This window comes from Ceratotherium simum, chromosome 2, assembly GCF_057802395.1.
Source record: "Ceratotherium simum simum isolate JZ-2026a chromosome 2, ASM5780239v1, whole genome shotgun sequence".
NCBI lineage: Eukaryota > Metazoa > Chordata > Mammalia > Perissodactyla > Rhinocerotidae > Ceratotherium > Ceratotherium simum.
The window spans coordinates 7247948-7266057 of NC_141901.1; the positions used below are offsets into that span (position 1 = coordinate 7247948).

The 18110-nt window shown below is 41.1% G+C and overlaps 1 protein-coding gene across 1 annotated transcript in view; it reads left to right on the forward strand.

The window, feature by feature from the left end:
* PRRX1 (paired related homeobox 1) overlaps positions 1-18110 on the forward strand; it is a 69702-nt gene that overhangs the window by 45611 nt on the left and 5981 nt on the right. Inside the window, exons 2-3 of the mRNA XM_004425050.3 lie at positions 7317-7492; positions 12023-12204. Coding sequence (XP_004425107.1) covers positions 7317-7492; positions 12023-12204 — 358 coding nt within the window. The remainder of the gene's footprint in view (positions 1-7316; positions 7493-12022; positions 12205-18110) is intronic.

Sequence of the window (18110 nt, forward strand, 5' to 3'; positions counted from 1 at the left end):
AAGAAAAAAAGGAACAACAATGGTTTTTGACTAGCCCATCTCCAAGGAGAAATTACAGTAGCAGTGGTAGCTGTAAAATCCACCGCTTACTAAATGCCTACTATGTGTTCATTAAGTTTTGAAATAACCGTAGGAAGTAGGTAGTCTTATTTCCATTTTATTGTTTCCGGCACTGAGGCTCAGAGAAGTGAAGTGTGTTACCCAAGGCCACACAGCTAGTGAATAGCAGGGCCTATAGGAGAACACAGATCATTCTGATTTCTAAGCCGGTTAACTTTCCACTCTACTTCACTGTGCCCCCTCCCCAATTACAGTTTAGTTGGATCTGATTAAAACAGTCTTATTTTCCTCTTTTTTCAACATCCAGCGATGAACTGAAAAATGAGTAAATAAGTGATTCATCCATAGAGAAATTGGTAGTGGACTACATATCTAAAGCCAGAATTTTATGTCTTTATCAAAAAGAAGGCATTCTGCTCAGTAACTGAAATCCTATAATAATAATTCAAATATATGAATATTTCATGTCTGATTATTAATTTTTATTTACTGAACATTGATAAGAGCTTCAATTATATACAGACATAAACTTTTTACTCTGAAGTTACAGTCTAAAATAGACTCAGAGTCATATGGACAATGCCAGCATGGGGGGAATTAACAACACCATCCCAGAGGAAAGCTAGGACTTCTTGGGAAGACTTGCTTTGTGTTGGATATCCTTGGGGTTCTGATGGGGAATCCTTTCAGAAAAGTGTCTTAAGAGTTAAAGCAGATAAGGTGATATGGGTTGTGTTAACATTTTTGGCTGCTTGGAAGTGTATTTGTCCTAGAGAGGTGAAAGGAAATATATGAGATGAAGAAGTCAAAAGTAGTACCAATTGCGTTGTGATACCTCATATTCTTCACTGTTTTCTGTTTCAAAGGAGGGTTGGCTATACTGAGAGAGCTGAACTTTGAGCTGTATCCACATAAAACTGCTGTAGCTTTTCCTAGAGCCACTGACTCATCTTTTTGGTCAAAACCATTCAAAATAATGTTATTTCACACTTTTTAGAGCATTTTATTCTCCAAAGAACATATGTCCCCAAAATTACATTTAAGGTGTTTTAATGCTATTTTCTAAGATTTAAGACTGATACTTGACTAAAAATACTGCCAAGTTGACAGTAAAGGAGAAAATATACGCATCAAAGACCGTCATGGGAAGTTCAGGGTCTGGCAGCTGTCATGTGATAATGCACCCTTAGGTGGACAATAGCTGCACGGTTGGGCATTTGCACTGGCAGAGACCTTGTCCCTCTTGACAGGTGCTGGGATTCAGTGGTGGAGGATGTCAGGTATGCTGTTGAGAAGGTGTAGATGTGCTGATATACTTGGCTTTGGTCACCGTGATGTGCTAAGCTCCATCTACGCTGCAGCGGTCATCCCAGTTAAGTGACCCATGTGCCATTGATCAGGGCACATATTAAAAGGATGCTGTCCTAATTGCAGTTGGAGCTTAGTGTAACCAAAGAAACTCAAATGAATGCTGCAGCTATATCTTGCTGCTTTTCATAGGCCTTGCAATAAAAGCCAAACAGTTTTTAGTGGCTTTTGCAATTATACTTCCCTTCAATTTTCCAAAGGTTACAGGGCCTGAACCACACAAATCCCATTAAAGTAAGTAGTTGTTGTGCAATATAAGTTCCTTTGAAAACATTCTTCAATGCCCATAAAACGATCTTTGGGCTGCTCTTTAGATCCGCTTGCCTGCCATGTTTTCAACCAAAAGGCAGATGACAAGCTTTGATGTGGTGGTTGGTTTCTGCTACTGAAGCTGGCGTTTTATCTTCTTGCATCAGATTTCTTCCCAAATTGATGTAACTCAGGCATACGAAAGACATTTTTCTTCAGATTTTATTCCTAAAATATGTTTTTGCTGTACTTCTAAATTACATTTGGCTGACCGATTTGGAATCTCCAAGCCTTCTCCCACAAGATATAGAGCAGAAGAGGGTCAGGGTTTTTGGGAGTTAACTGAAGTCTGCATGGTGAGTGCAGGGCCTTAGTGAGTGAGTAGGGACCACAGCCTGCTGCCTGGTCCTCATGCTTGAGGATGGCCCTTCACACTGTCTTCTTCTCTACTCTCCCTTCAGTGCAATTTGGGCAGCCACATCTGGAGTCCAGAGGGAATTTCACACTAGAGCCAAGGACAGAGCTATTGTCCTCTTTGACTTGTATTTGAATGCACAAGGGGCATCCTGCCCAGAACAAAGGGCTTTCTTTGCTGGAGAAGTGCTTCATACGTTTTCTAACATCCTGATCCATTGGACACACTATTCTCTTTAGCATCTCTTTCTCATGTGTTTTCCTGTTTGTTTAAATCATTCATTTATCTTGGAGCTGCTTTTCTAGTAAGAAATAAAAATGAAGGACTAATTCCTGCATTTACAAAGGAATCAGAACCACACAGCTTCTTCCATCTCTAAATCTGATGACTAACCTATTTGAAAAAGAAACATGGTAAAAGGTTTTTTTTCCTCCGCAGGTAAAATTATCCGGAGATAAAAGATAAGGTTAACTTAATTATTTGCTATGCGCTATTAAAAAGAATAATTGGAATTCAGAAATTCATCAGCCCTTTAAAACTTCAGGTGAATCACCAAGGTTCTGATTTTCTGAGACTGCTTCTATACCACAATACTACTATAAATCTTTCAAATTTTATTTAAATTTAATTTATCAAGAGACCCTATATCTTTTCTGCAGGAAGATCTGAATGCATTGAGGTGACACAACATTTACATAGAAAGAATTGAGCCATAATTTTATTTTATTTTGTTTGTTTATTTTTTTTGTGAGGAAGATCAGCCCTGAGCTAACATCTGTCAATCCTCCTCTTTTTGCTGAGAAAGACTGGCCCTGGGGTAACATCCATGCCCATCTTCCTCCGCTCTATATGGGACGCCTGCCACAGCATGGCCTGACAAGCAGTGTGTTTGTGCGCGCCCGGGATCCGAACTGGCGAACCCTGGGCTGCCGCAGTGGAGCGCCTGCACTTAACCGCTTGCGCCACTGGGCCAGCCCCGAGCCATAGTTTTAAAAAAGTATTGGATTACATGCTAAAATATATATAGGATTTAGAGAATGGAGAGATCAATATAGATTAGAGTTATCAGCAAGGTTTTATAGAGGAGGTAAGATTTGAGATATGTCATAGGAAACAGATTTTGAACTCAGTCCTAAAATGAAAGAAAGAGGAGTGCCAACATGGATGTGAGAAGATGAAAGATGGGGGTATACTAATGTGTTAAAATAACCCTACATATATTTGATTGATGAAACAAGGACTTATGGAGGCCATTGAAAATGAAAATTCAAGAACATCTGGATCAAGGTAGCTGTTCTGGATGAGAGTGGTTGCATTTTTTTTTTTTTTCCTGAGGAAGATTCGCCCGAGCTAACATCTGTGCCAGTCTTCTTCTATTTTGCATGTGGGTTGCCACCACAGCATGGCTGCCAATGAGTGGTGTAGGTCTGTGCCCAGGAACTGAACCCCGGCCACTGAGGTGGAATGTGCTGAACTTAACCACTAGGCCACGCAGCTGGCCCCAGAGTGGCTGCATTTTTTAATGGCTGTTCTGGTAGAAATGACAACATGGATACTCATGGACCCTTTTTCTTAGACTCTGTTTATATAGCTAGTATGGAAAAACCTGTCTTTCCTATAAAAATTTTCCTGGGGTCATGGTTTTCATTTATGTCTCTGCTGCTCCACTGTTCCTCTCATGCACAGCATGTGTGTTGTCATTTGCACTGGAGGGTGGAGGGGAATTAGGAGCCCTGGCTTCTAGCTCTGCTCAGTCACAGCTTGTACTGTGATTTGGGGTAAGACGCTCCATTATTCTAGGCCTCATTTACATCAACTGTCAAACAGGATGGTTGAATTAGATAATTTCCCTGGTTTCGTTTGGTGCCAATATTTTATAATTCATGATTCCAAGTGAAAATACACTTGTTAATAAGGTCATTTTGCTTGTTTTTATTAGAAAGGGTGGCGATAACTGCATATTTGCAATTTACTTAGTCATCCATAGCATACATAATCATCCGTAAAATCCGTCAACACCTTGGACTTGAAACATTGTGATTTTGGTAAAAATGCATCCATGTACCCTGTGGTTATTCTGCAATTTGGTGGATCCTACCCCCTTCAGAATTCCAAAGCGTCAGATGCTTCCTGATGTCCAGTTGGACGTTGGTGTCCTTGTACAGCATATTTCAAAATCAACCTTTACTGTAGCTGTTTTTACAAGAAAGATGATCTTCCAGCAATGATAAAAATACACCGCTTTCTCTCCTCTGTATTCAACCAGAGTCTAGAATCTGATAAAAGTGCTTATCACAGGTCCTTCAGATGCCCCACATTTGTTAGCCTCTGCAATGTTTACTTTACCTCTGGTGCTGCTGAAGAGACTGTGCTGGATCCTGTTCTGTGTTCTTGGAGGAAAAGAGGGAGCTCACAGTCTGTGATTCGTGAGCAAAGACAGACGAGCTGAAGGGCTGCCGCTCAAGCTGTCTCTGTTGTCCCCTCATTGTCTCTTCCGATTATACTTGCACTTTGAAGGACATTTGCCAGATCCAGGCTCCTTGGACCCCTGTTACTTGTATGTCTTTTCTCACCTTTGACATGATCTGGACTGGTGTTTTCATTTGTTAAAAACAACAAGAACATTCACTGGGAAGCTTGCACTGGAATTGTTTCAGGTCATCATAGCTATTTATTCTCTGTCATAAACTGTAATTCTCTATTTCCCTCGCTCCCACGTCAGGGGAGTTGGTGGTTTACGGTGGACAGTCAGTGGAATTTGAGTGAACTGTGAAAGATTTCCGAGAACTACCGAGAGATTATGTAGCAGGTGTAGTACTAAGAACAAAACATAAAATATTCTTGTTCTCAATCACAGTTTGGCAGCACAACAAGAAACAGGCTTACAAAACAGCATAAAGGATTTAAAAGTTGTGGTTATACCTGAGAAAGCATTTTCTCTGAGGGAAGAAAGCAAATCATGGGATTGGCTTAATAAGGGATTTCCTTTATATGACTAAAAATAATAGCCTAGAGTCTGTCTAATTAGTCTCCATCTGGGGTAGGTAAAGAAGCTAAGGATTTTTTGCAGACTTCTGTTTAATAGGAGCCTGAAATGCAGGTGCTGGTGCTGTCATAAAGGCCTGGATGACCTAGAGAGACCTGAAGTGCAAGACATATAGAACTGTAGACAAAAAGATTTGGGAAACAGAATGGGAACACCAGAAATGCCCCCAAATACTCAAATAGGAAGGAAAATACAAACGCAAGGCAACTGCTGAAAGGTGTTTGATTCTGGGTGTTTGTATTCTGTGTTGATATGATTGTAAACTAATTTTGCTAATAGCTAAGTAGTGGTATAATCAGGGATGTTAGTGGAACTATTCCAGGCCTTGATAAATCCCAGAAATCATGATAATTAAATTGGCTTCATTCTCAAGATGCCACTGATCTGACATTCTTATTGAGAGTGTCACAGCAGTGCCTTCAAAGCAGGGCTTCTAGTGGAGGTACCACAAATGTGAAAACCAGAGAAGCGGTCAACCATGAGCACAACCGTGAAGCTGAGAATGGGTGTCAGCAGCTTCCCAGCTGGAGGAATGTGGGTGAGATCATATGGGTTTTTCTTCTATAGAAACAGTTGTCTTAAGACAAGAAAAGTTTCACATTTTCCCTGAAAACAAATTCAACAAGCACTTCCTATACCTGGGGGCTTTAAGTATCAAGGGGAAATGTATAGTCTCTATTCTAAGCTCCAAGCACATTCCTGGTTCAGCAGCACTCACGAGGAAGGGGTCTTTGATCAAAAAGATGTAGAAGCCTCAGTTGTGAGGCACCCAGAGATCTGGGCTAGGAGCTCCTGGATTTAAGCCATACTTTGAATCCACATCCAAATGTAGAACATGCCCTCAATTTGTAATAAGAATAATATTATAGCTCAGGTAGGAGTCACTTTTCTTAGGATATTATGATTCCTACTAGTAGTTTTCCTGAATATATTGTGTGTTTATAGTCAGAGAGGATCAGGAGACTTCACATGTTGGAAAAAATGGCGGAGAGCTACTTTCTATTGAATGTGGAGCAAGTGGCCAAGCTCTCCTTTCTCTCCATCCTCACTCTCACTCCTCGTATTTTTCTTTGGGCTAAGCTTCTTTGGGGAGAGCTATTGGAAGTTTAAGTCCAGTTCATCAAGCCTAGCGTTTGACTGTAAATCTCCAAGCACTGCACAGGCTCTGCAGTGGCTTGGGGCTCCGGGTGATAGCTTGATGGTGGTGGTAGCACAGCTGGTCTTCCACTCAGCTGCACACATCCATCATCCCTGCCTGGGCTGAGTGGGGGCGCCAGGACAGGAGCACACTGCTGTCTGCCATGGGCAGGCTGGACGATCAGCTTGCCAAGGTGCATTTGGGGGGACTCAGAGAAAACCAAGGACAGATCTTGACAGGTGAAAACTTAGGGTCATGATTCTTCAAAGTTTCCTAAGGCCCTAGAACTCAATTTTTGGGTGAAACTGTTTCAGAGATCTTTCAGTACTATTTCCTATTCTTGAGTTCTCATCGGGTGAGTCCCAGGCCAATGTTAGCTTGGGTTTATGGTGTTGGAGCACTAGCCCTGATCTAGGCCAAGGCCCCTGAAGCCTGCCTTAGCAATGGCATGGAGCCTTGAGCAAATGCAGTTAGGAATTACTTGCTGTTTCTAGGAGAAGGCATGGTAAAACAGAAATCCCTCTAATCACTTTGAACATAGTTTTTCCTCTTTAACTCTGCATTTGTGTTCATGTGGGTATGTTGAGGAGAAGGAATCAGGGGATGGTTGGTCTCCTTGGTTATGAAACTATATGAATGAGCATAATATTGTCTAAGACAAATAGAGTCCAAAGCAATCTGTTCTTCTTCCTCCATCTCTAGAGAAGTCCAGAAAACAGGGGCAGGAGTACGATTTCTTTTAGCCTTCTTTGACAAAACAGGCTTCAAGGAGCATGCAAGAAATGTCCCTCTGACAGTTCATGTCTGGTCCCAGATTTAGAAGCAACAACTAAGCATCAGAATTGCTGGACGTTCCTGGCATGTGAACTTGAGAACACCAGTGCCCACGTTTGTACATTGAAAGTGGCATCTGGCTATAACATTTTGATAAGGATGTGAGCGAATGAAACAATATCTCACTGTAGATATACAGTCAAGAAGTATTAACTAGAACCCCCAAAATGACTTGAGCCCCTCACCATCATCTTCCTCTATTCCAGATGATCAGCTGAACTCAGAGGAAAAGAAGAAGAGAAAGCAGCGGAGGAACAGGACAACCTTCAACAGCAGCCAGCTGCAGGCTTTGGAGCGTGTCTTTGAGCGTACACACTACCCAGATGCTTTTGTGCGAGAAGACCTGGCGCGCCGAGTGAACCTCACCGAGGCCAGAGTGCAGGTAACCAAAGTCTTCGCCTCCTCAGAGGCACATCTCGGAAGACTGTTTAAAAACGCAAGGTATAGGTTTCAGACTGGAGCTGGGACTAATAAGGTTATAAATGGTTAGCATGAGGACAGAGTCAGTTTCTCACTGTGTACCTTTGGGCAGCATGGTATTTATAAAAGTCAAATTGAATGCCTTTAGGTGGGGTGGAGTATGCCTTCCTACAGGTCTCATTCCTCCTCATTGTTTCCCACTCTTCCAGATTCATGTTATAAACACTGTCCATCTGAGCGTTTGACTCCACACTTCTCAGCTTTTGATCTGAGCTTTAGCGGGGCCAAAGAGATGAACTCTGTCCTCCATCTCAGTTTTCCTCCCCAGACTTTGGGAATGTACAAACCTTCAAGAACGTATTATAAATACACACAATTATGGATACTGGTAGGAGTGGGAAACGAACACATTAAAGACCTTGCACTTAGGACCTGCGTTAAGAGCACATTCAAGTAGATGAATCTGTGTTTCTGTGAAGTGAAGGAAGATAAGGGCATGTTAGATAGGGTAGAGAGAGAACAGTGATTCTTTCTAACATTAATGCCATGACACATCAGCTACAAGCCAGACATCTAGAAATAACACAGTCTGTGATTAGTAATCATAATGATGATAATAATAACTAAACACTCCCTGAGCCCTGGTAGGCCAAGCAGTGTTCTAAGTTCTTTACATAAACTAATCTGTTTAATCCTCACACCAATTCAATGAGTTGGATAGTATTCTTCATCTCGCAGATGAGGAAACTGAGGCACAGAGAGGTTAAAGTGTTTTACCCAATGTGACACAGCTAGGAAGTGGCTGAACTAGGATTTGAACACAGATGCGCAGATCCAGAGTTCATGCTTTTAAGCTCCACAGTAGACTTTGAATCAACGAGAGTCTCCTGACTAAACACTTTTTCATGTAGTGCTTTGCTCTCTCTGCTGAGAGTCAAGATCTTATTGTCTTCCATATTGCCACAGGTAGGCTGCTGTTTTACTAATAGTAAGGGGGGTGGGCCAAATCTGTCGTGTCTTCCTGAGGAAATTATTGTTTGTATGTCTGTGTTCAGTCTTGGCTTGAGGGATTTCTTTATGCAAATGATAAGCCTCTTGACCAATGGAGACTGAGGTAGACTCCAAGGGCCTTGAGGGTAGGATCTGTGTCTATGCCATGAGGCACTGAATACTGTGAGAGACATTTGTTGGGTTGAGGGAGAGAGTCCTGGAGCTCCCTTCAGCCTGAAGAGTAAGTGTGCTAGAGTTTTCGCCATGGGAAACAGGCACCTTGCCTAGAAATGCTCCCCAGGAGAGAAAAAATGTCAGTGACAAAAGGAGGAAGGTTTCTTGGGTGCTGTGGTGCCACACGAGCATAGGTTAGAAGAAAGCGGGAGTGCGGCCGCGCTCACCACTGCTGGGCACTCCCTCAGGGCTCCAGTGAGAGTGAGCCACAGGGACAAAACTCACTTTTGCTCTCTCCATCCTGCCATCCAAAGCAGAACTCTGAGGTTTGCCTTCCCACATCCTCTTTCCCCATGCTGCTTACCACAGTTCTCCAAACATGCTCTATTTCTACTCTTAAATCCCGTCCTGTCTCCTTCAAAATCCCTATATCTTTTATGCCCCAGGCTTGGCCTGCAATGGTATAATAAATAGTTTTAGACCAGTAACCCACAGTACCTTGAAATACCATTTTTGCCGTGGTGATCTGAATTTTAAATAAGGAAACATGGACAGAGCAATGCTGGAAATTTTTTTTTAATGTGAAAGAGCAATTTGTGGGTTGGGGAGCTATCTTGCCCCCATTACAACAATAAGCAAATGCCTGTCTTATATGTTGAAACTATTTCATCTTCCTCCTTTCCCACCTTGCTGTGTTCCAATGGCTTTCAGAGCTGTGGATATTTTGCGTGTGAATGGACAGAATTCTCCCTCCACGACTTGATTCTTCCTCCATGAAGTCTTACCCTTTCCTAGTCGGACCCACTCCCTTCTGACTCTGGCCTTCTTTATATTTATGGCATTTATCACAACATGCCAGGTATTATATTCCGTTGTATGTGGGCCAACTTCCCCAACTAGATTGTGAAGAAGTCCTCTTGGAGGGAAGCCATATCTTATCAACTTTGTAAAATTTTTTTTTCCTCTTTCTTTTTCCTCTTCTTTTGTTCCCCTCAAACATTTATCAAGCACCTATTGTGCTCTTGGAACTGTTTTTGGTTCGCTGGGGATGAATAGGACACTAGCCCTCTCCTTAAGGTTGTTGTAGACTGGAGGCAGAGCAGACAGATGTGCGTACCATACTGTCATGATGTAGTAAGATGATTCCTACACTAAAGGGATGTACAAGAATTTGTGATAGACCAGAGGGAGGAATGATCAAATCTGCCTGGGGAAAAAGGGTGAGATGACACATATATTAAGCACCCATTCTGTGCCAACTCTCATAACAACCCTGTGAATAGGTATTATTATTTCCATTTGGTTAGGAGATGAAGGATCAGAGAAATTAAGTAACTATCCCACAACAAATCTTTAAAGTAGTGGAACCAGTATTTTTATCCAACTGTCTTAGACTTTGAAGTCATGTTCTTTCTACTACAACATTTGACAAAGGAGGTCGAATCTTGAAAAACATATGTCTTTTGACATCTAGACGAAGAAGGGAAGACTATCACAGGCAGAGGGAGCATTTGGTGTGAATATACATAGGTGGGGAGGAATTGAATGTATTTGATAGTCTTGAGCCCAGGGCAGGAGTTGGAGTGATGGAGGGTCAGAGCATGAGGCCCATTGATGCAGGATGTGGCTGGATTGGTGCACAAAGAGCTAACTCCTGGACAGCCTTTGTTCTATGGTAAGAAGTTTTGATTTTATTCTGTGAGTGATGGGAGCCAGTGGATAATATAAAGCCTAGCACTAATACAATTATATTTTCATTTAAAATGATAACTCTAATAGCAATGTGAAGGGCACATTAGAAACAAAAGAGCTGGGAGTCTGCAAAGCCGGGAAAGAGATGTCCAGTTTCTACCTTTACTGATTTCCCCCCAGGCTCTTCAAGCTGCAAGACTCCACAGGGCACCAATCCCATGGTATTGTATGTGAATGTTGCCTCCAAGAGCTGTGCAACTGTCCCACTCCATACCGTAGAATTTCTTTCTCCCATATCTTGTTATGTATTTCTATAATTGCACTTAAAATACTTGTTTTGCAGTTTTTCAAATTTTCATGCTTGTCTTATTTTAATAGACTATGAGCTGCTTATGAGCAGAGCGTATCTCATATCTCTATTCCCAGCAGTTAGCACAGAGTCTGAAACACAGCAGGCACTCCCTAAAGATTTCTTGAATGAGTAAATGAATGAATAAAATTCCATGGAAGTCTGGAAGAGTCGTATGATCATGATTCAGATGTCCTTGAATCAGCCATTTATTATTTGTGTGAACTTCAACACGTTACTTAATCTCATTGAACCTATTTCCTCAGCGCTGAAATAGAAATAATAAAACCTAATGTATGGGATTGTCATGATAACTATAAATAATGTTTGTAATGTGTTTATATAAGTTCCTAGTCCTAGTAGCACTTAATAAATGGTAGGTTTACTATTAGCTGTAGCCGATGCTGTCAGCACTGCCCATATCCCTCAAACCCTGCAATTAAATGTACTCTAGTCAACTTCCAAACTTGAGCATTTGCATTTCTGCACCACAAGCTTCTTTCTAGAACTCCAGGAGACTGCCCTGCCTGTGTTCAGCATGGCAGAAGTGCTGGAAAATTAATAAGCAATGACTGACAGTACCCAGTGTACAAATCCCCAGCCTGCTCAGGGTGGGAAGGGTGTGTTCTGCGTCAGTCTTTAGGGTCCCTGCGGGACTGAGCCACAACAGAGGGCGCTGGTTTAGTAGCACACTCTGGAGCGCTTCGTTTTCTTCTCTCTTACTTCCTCCTACTGGTGTTCCTTGCACCTCCCAAATAAACCATTTGCTTCTTAAATCCTTGTCACAAGGTCTACTTTTGGGAAGATGGAGAATTTTCTTTATCAATAAGTATTATGAGAGCAGATGAAGTTTTCACATTTTGAAGAATTTTGAAAAAACTTAAAAATGTCGTTGTATCTGTGGCAGAAGTCTAATGAGATTTTTCTTCTTTTTCTTGCAACAGGGATTATAATTAATTACAACTACAATTACACAGGGATTATGACCCATATTTTGCTATCACATGGGTTAGTCCTGGATCTCATGGATCTCTCTGGAGGCTTGATTACTGGAAGTACCTCGTGGTCCTGTTAGAATAGTCTTCACCCCTAACGGCTTTCTAAGACGTCCCACCAGGGAAGGATTGTGGCAGATTTCTATTGTTCTGGGAAGAATTCCGTACCCATCCTGTATCTTCCCTGGGAAGGCATCATATAGTAAAATCAGCCAGTACTTCATTCATGTAACCTCTTCTTTGTTTTTCCTCTCCTTCCTCATGCCCTTCTCTCCTCCCAACAATCTTCCAGGTGTGGTTTCAGAACCGAAGAGCCAAATTCCGCAGGAATGAGAGAGCCATGCTGGCCAATAAAAACGCTTCCCTCCTCAAATCCTACTCAGGAGACGTGACTGCTGTGGAGCAGCCCATTGTACCTCGTCCTGCTCCAAGACCCACCGATTATCTCTCCTGGGGCACAGCCTCTCCATACAGGTGAATGACTGGCCCACCCTCCCTTGCTCCACTTCCACATGTTTCTCAGCGGTTGGTCATGTTCAAAGCTGCTTGTGCAGCTGGCTGACATTTCTTACTGGGTTAACCTCTTCAGAGACATTCAACTTGTTGACATCCCCAGATTTTCACAGGAGATTACTAGTTGCCCCAGGAGCAGGGTTTGGGGCAGAAGAGAGGGGCAGGCCATCAGCAATCTCCTCTTGGACTCAGGAACTCTTGCAAAAGTTTCAAAGATGGGGAAGAATCTAAAAGAAAAGATCGTTAAGCTATGCCCAGAGTCCCTCTTGCAACCATTCTGGAACAAAACTTTACTCCATTTCCAAGTTTAAGATAGATTTGTTTTCTTATGCTCAAGTAGGAATTTAAGTTGTGAGGCTGTAAGTGTAGGACCGAAGGCAAACTTCACAGTAAACTGATTTTGAATTAAAAGAAGAGGAAAGAGGAAGGAAGGAGGGAGGAAGGGAAGAAAGGAAGGAAAGAAAGAAAGAAAGATGGAGAAAGAGAGAGGCAGAGAAGGAAAAAAAAGTCCAAGATCATTCTGATCACTTTCATGGCCACAGTTCTCTGTTAGTAGATGGGGACGTCTTATGATCCAAGATGCCTTCCAATTCTATTGCTAATTCTTATCTACTTTTCTGAAGTTCTTGGGAGTCAGTTTGTGTGCGTTTTTTAAAATATAAAGACAATGTATAATTTGCACTAAACTTTTATATTAAGAAGGTGAAAATTTTCAAAGAGGCAAATAACAGAGTACTATTTCAATCTCTTGGAGAGTCATTTAACTTCCATTTATTATGCTGTTCAGAAAATATAGGTTAATGCCAGAGGGACACTGAGACACAAGTGCCTAATGCATTGTCATCAGTCTAAAGTGCCTTTCTTTGAACCTAAATCTGAGTGCTCTTAGAAACCAGATCAAGGCTATGTGTTCTCTCTGGCAGATTGCAGCAGAGGAAGAAGTAGTCACAAATTCATTTATTATGCTTTTGTTTACCTTTTTATTGTTAAGGTTAATTAATGGTTTAAGGAGAAGTTTTAAACTAATTATTGGAGATTATCTCCCAACTGAAGCTGAACTCCTGATGTTAAATGCCACATTTGTGAAATGTAAACACTTTTCAAAAGTTGATCATGCTAATCAAAGCAAAAGGCCTCACCTAAATGTTCTTTCTGTTTCGAAATTATTTCCTTGAAAGAAACATCATAAATGCATTTGGAAAATATTTTTAAATCCCTCATTGCGAAATTAGCCTGAATCACTTTGGTCTTAGTACATAGAGGTCCCATGCATAGGAAATTGGAAATTTCTATTGCTCTCAGACATAAAGATTGGTTGTATCTGTGTGACCTATTTAAACTTTAGACTCCTTTCCCATAGGATTTACTGAAAACACATTTTGAAGACCGTTGTGAAATCACAAAGTCTTTAATATTTTAAATAAGTGGAAGACTGCTTTGTTTCTCTGGTAAATATTGATAGTTCATAGACTCAGTACGTGGCTTGGGAAATGGATGTGGTTCAAAGCTTGATGTTTCAAGGTCTCTGGTTTGAACTTGGTCACAACCAGGAAGTATTGCTCCTTTTCTGCCTGGGTCCTACTTGGGAACTTTTCACACCAGCTGTAAAGAATCCAGATGGCTGTTATATGGTCCTTACCAGTGAGATGCTGAGGACAGTACACTGCATGAGTGGGGATGAAATATTTGCTGAATTAATATTAGGTTAGTCTACCTGAACCTCAGCAAAAGTTCAACCCAGTGTCTGCATCATATATATTTTGTATATGGGTATCTAACTGAAATTATTAACATGCAATTTATGTGTGCCTTTTTTGGAAATGTTCTATTATAATTTGAAAGATTATGTAGAAATACTAGATAAAATTTTTTAAAACATTCATAATTCCACCATCTTGACATAACTAGTTTGTTTATTTTTGCAATTAGAGTTCAGTATTTTCTATAGTGTAGCCTTAATGTACATATAATTTTGTATTCTTCTCTTTTCACTTAAAATCATATAACTTAATACTTTTTACTCATTTCATGGTATACTTTTATATCGTTTCTCTCTTAGATACAGAGTTTGTAAAAAATAATTTAAAATTTCATAGAATTTGATTGTTCAGATTCTGTATGAAGAATAAATTAACCTCCAGATATAAGTAAAAAAATGATGGTTTAAAGCAGTAATTTTATCAATAATAATGTTTTTGACCCAATGTTTACTGGAGTGTTTATATTTTGATTAATTTCTAAAAGTAGCAAAAAGCTATTCTGTTATTTGGAGATTTTTCTGCTATGTTTAGAACCAAAATACATTATGATTTCACATTTTGAAGCTTGGTAGGAAATATAAGTTTTATTAAGGAAATATAAAAGAGAAATAAGCGATGAAAAGCAAAGGAAATGATCGACCTTTTGTGTTATGGGAAATTAACTTGCTAATTCTGTTGGTACTGTTATGTCAAGTTAGTTATCTCACATGTGACATTCATTAAAAGGCATTTCTCTTGGTTAATCCTTGGAACGCTCCTGTGTGGTAGCTCTGTCCTTGCTCTGGTTGCAAAGAAGAGACTGAACACTTGCCTAAGTTTAAGCCTTCAGCAAGCAGAATTAGACTCGGTGCTCGTGATCCCCGTTTCTGTCCAACATCTTAGGCCACATAACCATATTTTCATTCAAGTTAAACCTTACCTTATATTGAAAGTAGTAAAAAGTACAAGACTGGAAAACTGTGTAAACATCCCCTTTGATTCAGAGTCTGTTTCAGATCAGTGAAGCATGCCTGCCGCTGAGGTCCACATTCTGGGGTGTGTGGGTATCCCCTTGGGATGACTGATGTGGCTTGGTCACACAACCCAGGGACAGTGAGCAGACAGCTTTGCCAGAGAGGACAGTTTGCTGACTTCCACAGCTCTCCCTTGGAAGAAGAGAGGAGGAAACCAAGATTCAAAGCAATTGTTTGCATATGGTCAGAATTATGGGATGGGAAATAGCCAACACTTTTTTTTCTGGGTGTCTTTTATATCCCGAGTGGTGGCTGTGTAATTTATCGTCCAAACTGGGACACTTTTTGAGAGTGAAAGGGGAGTGCTATTAATAATTACACTAGGACAGCAGGCATAAACTGGGATTATCCCGGGCAAACTGGGACATATGGTTCACTCTATTTATAGCCATCATGACCTCGTTCATTCCCTTGGGCATGTTAGAAGTGATGATGTCAGGCAGGCAACTGAGTCACCAGAAGGAGCAAAGCATTCCCTAACAGAGACACTACTGTCCTGGCAGGTGTCTTCTTGATCTACCCGTAGCCGGTTGAAGGAAGCTTGTTTTTGACACATGAGCCCACTGCTTAGCTCAGAGCTGTTTTCCTTAGACAAAGGAAAGCACACACAAGCACCAGAGTTATTTAGACTCACTAATCTTGTGGTGCTTTGTCTCTTGGGTAGCAGTGATTAACCAAGTCCTGGACTTTTGACTGAAGTAAAAGTCAAAAGTTCATTTTAGATGAAGTTGTCAAGAAATCTTGCCCCAGAGACACCCTTTCCTATGAGGGATAGATAGAGAATGGCCTGGATCTGCAGTATTGGTCTGGAGTGCCATTTCCAGAGGGAGGGCCGGGCTCCCAAGAAAACTACTGAAAGTGAAAGAGAGGCCAGCTACCCTGGTCCACAGTTTCCCTCCCCCATCCTGCTCCTCCTCCCTCATTTGATCGTGGTCACGGTGCTGCCTGACATCTGCTGAACGCATTTGGCTCATTTCTCCCTTTCACACTTTCAAAAATAGATCCTCGTCCCTCCCAAGATGTTGTTTACACGAGGGGCTTCATAACGGATTCTAACGGAAGACACTGAAAAGGTAACTTGTCAGAGGGGGAAGAGGGTGGCTGCTCGGGGTAGGGTTTAAATGGGAATTAAGTGTGTTCAAGAAAGTGGGGCTTGCAATTCTAGAAATGTAGGCAGTGAGGTCCTCGAGTGGGGAATATTCTTGTAAATCAGAGCTGCAAGAAAATGTGTTCATAAAGTTAAGGGCAGTCTGATAGTCTGGAGAAGAGCTCCTCAAAGATTACTGAGCGTATGAATCACCTGGGATCGTGTTACAACGTAGACTTGGATTCAGTAGGTCTGGAGCAGGACCTGGGATCTGCATCTCTAACATGCTCCCATGTGATGTTGGTGCTGTGGACATTTGGTACATACTTTGAATAGTTAGGCTTTAGATGACTGTAGGATATGGGGCAGGGTCAGAAGAACTATGTTCTTGTCCTGGCTTCTGTTGCTCCTCAGGCCAGTTGGCTCATCAATCTCTTATGTAGCCTTATATCTAAGATTGAGCTACCAATAGTTTCCTTACTACATGTCTCACAGGGGCGTTTGGAACCTAGAGGTAAGCAAAGTGCATTTCAAAAAAAAAAATCCTTGAGACAGTAGAAAGATGCAAGACCTCATATATAAAAACATTTCTAGAAACAAAAGTTAAAGATAGCAGAAAGATCACTGAACATGTAGTGCAAACTGAAGGCTTACCAATGAAATGTGGTCCAAGTGTGTCCACTTTAAGTGCTCAATATACATTTAAAAAAATCAACTTCTGAATTTTAAAACCAGAAGTTAGAAATGATTCTTTAAATCACAAAAGATCACTTCCAAAAGGATTTGTGGAGTCTCTCTTTAAAAGTAAATTTCCCTAGGAAAACTGGTATTGAATTTTCTTAGATGAAGCAAGTATACCTCCATTGTTCTTGCACCAACCAAAGAACAAACCAAAGAGATGGTCTCCATCCTCTACACATCACTGAGTCGCGAAAACCTCAAGCTCTACAGCTTTTGGAAAAATCCCGAGCTGGCGAAACCCTAGGATCTCAGGAAGACACACAAACCTCTTGGGCTGACAGATTTGTCTTTGGGGTGGAATTTTCAACAGCCTGTCATTTGTCCAAAAGGGCCAAATAGAAAACGAAGTTGGAGTTGAGAACTGAGTCAGGTATTACTTTTCCCCCAGCTCTCCTCAATTGTTTTGTGATTTGTGGACTTACTGTGGGAGACTGGAAAGCAGATGGGCAGACGTCCGTAAGTTTCCTGGTTTAAAATCATGCCCTGTACAGTATTTTCCATACTTCCTTAGTGTTTGGCCGTCATTTTAATGCATTCTTCCTCATGACAACCTTTCAGGGTAGGTTGAAATGATCAAAAATGATTTGTCCCCAGTGAACACAGAGCTCTAACCCTGCTGGTGGTGAGCATTCTGCTGTCCATGGCTGAGCTCCATCTCTTAGGAATCTCCAAATAAGGAGATGGAAAAATTTCAAGCTTACTTAAATGTGTCAGCTCTATACAAGTCCCAGTGCAAATTTGCTGAATCAACAGATGGGATACAAGCGTTTCTTTTTCGTCTCTAATTCCTTGATGTCCTTTATTCAGCAATGTAGTTTCTTAGTCACAGACACAAAGAACTTTACATTCTTAAATACTAAATAGAAATGGTGCTTTAGCCAAACCCTATAAACCCAGTCCCAGAACTCAGCTCATGTCTGCATCCTGTTAGAGGAGTAGGTGGTTCTTGCTCAGAAGATGAGACCAATGGGCAGGACCTTTTGGCGTTGGTAAGCAGGCTCTTAGTGTTATCTGTGCTTGGTCTATACAAATCACTTAGTTTGAATCTCACTTTTTTTATTCCAGGAAGCTTAATTCTGTATAGGAACAAATGGTCATTTTACATGGTTTGAATGGCCCTATAAAATTGGTTGAAAACAGCTAATTACCCTTATTTGTGAGACATTTGTCACAAATGTCTTTTGAGAAAACATTTCAAGGTTCTCTTTCTTTTCCTAACACAGAGCTTTAGAAGTTTCGCTGACATGGAAAACAAGTGGTCATGAA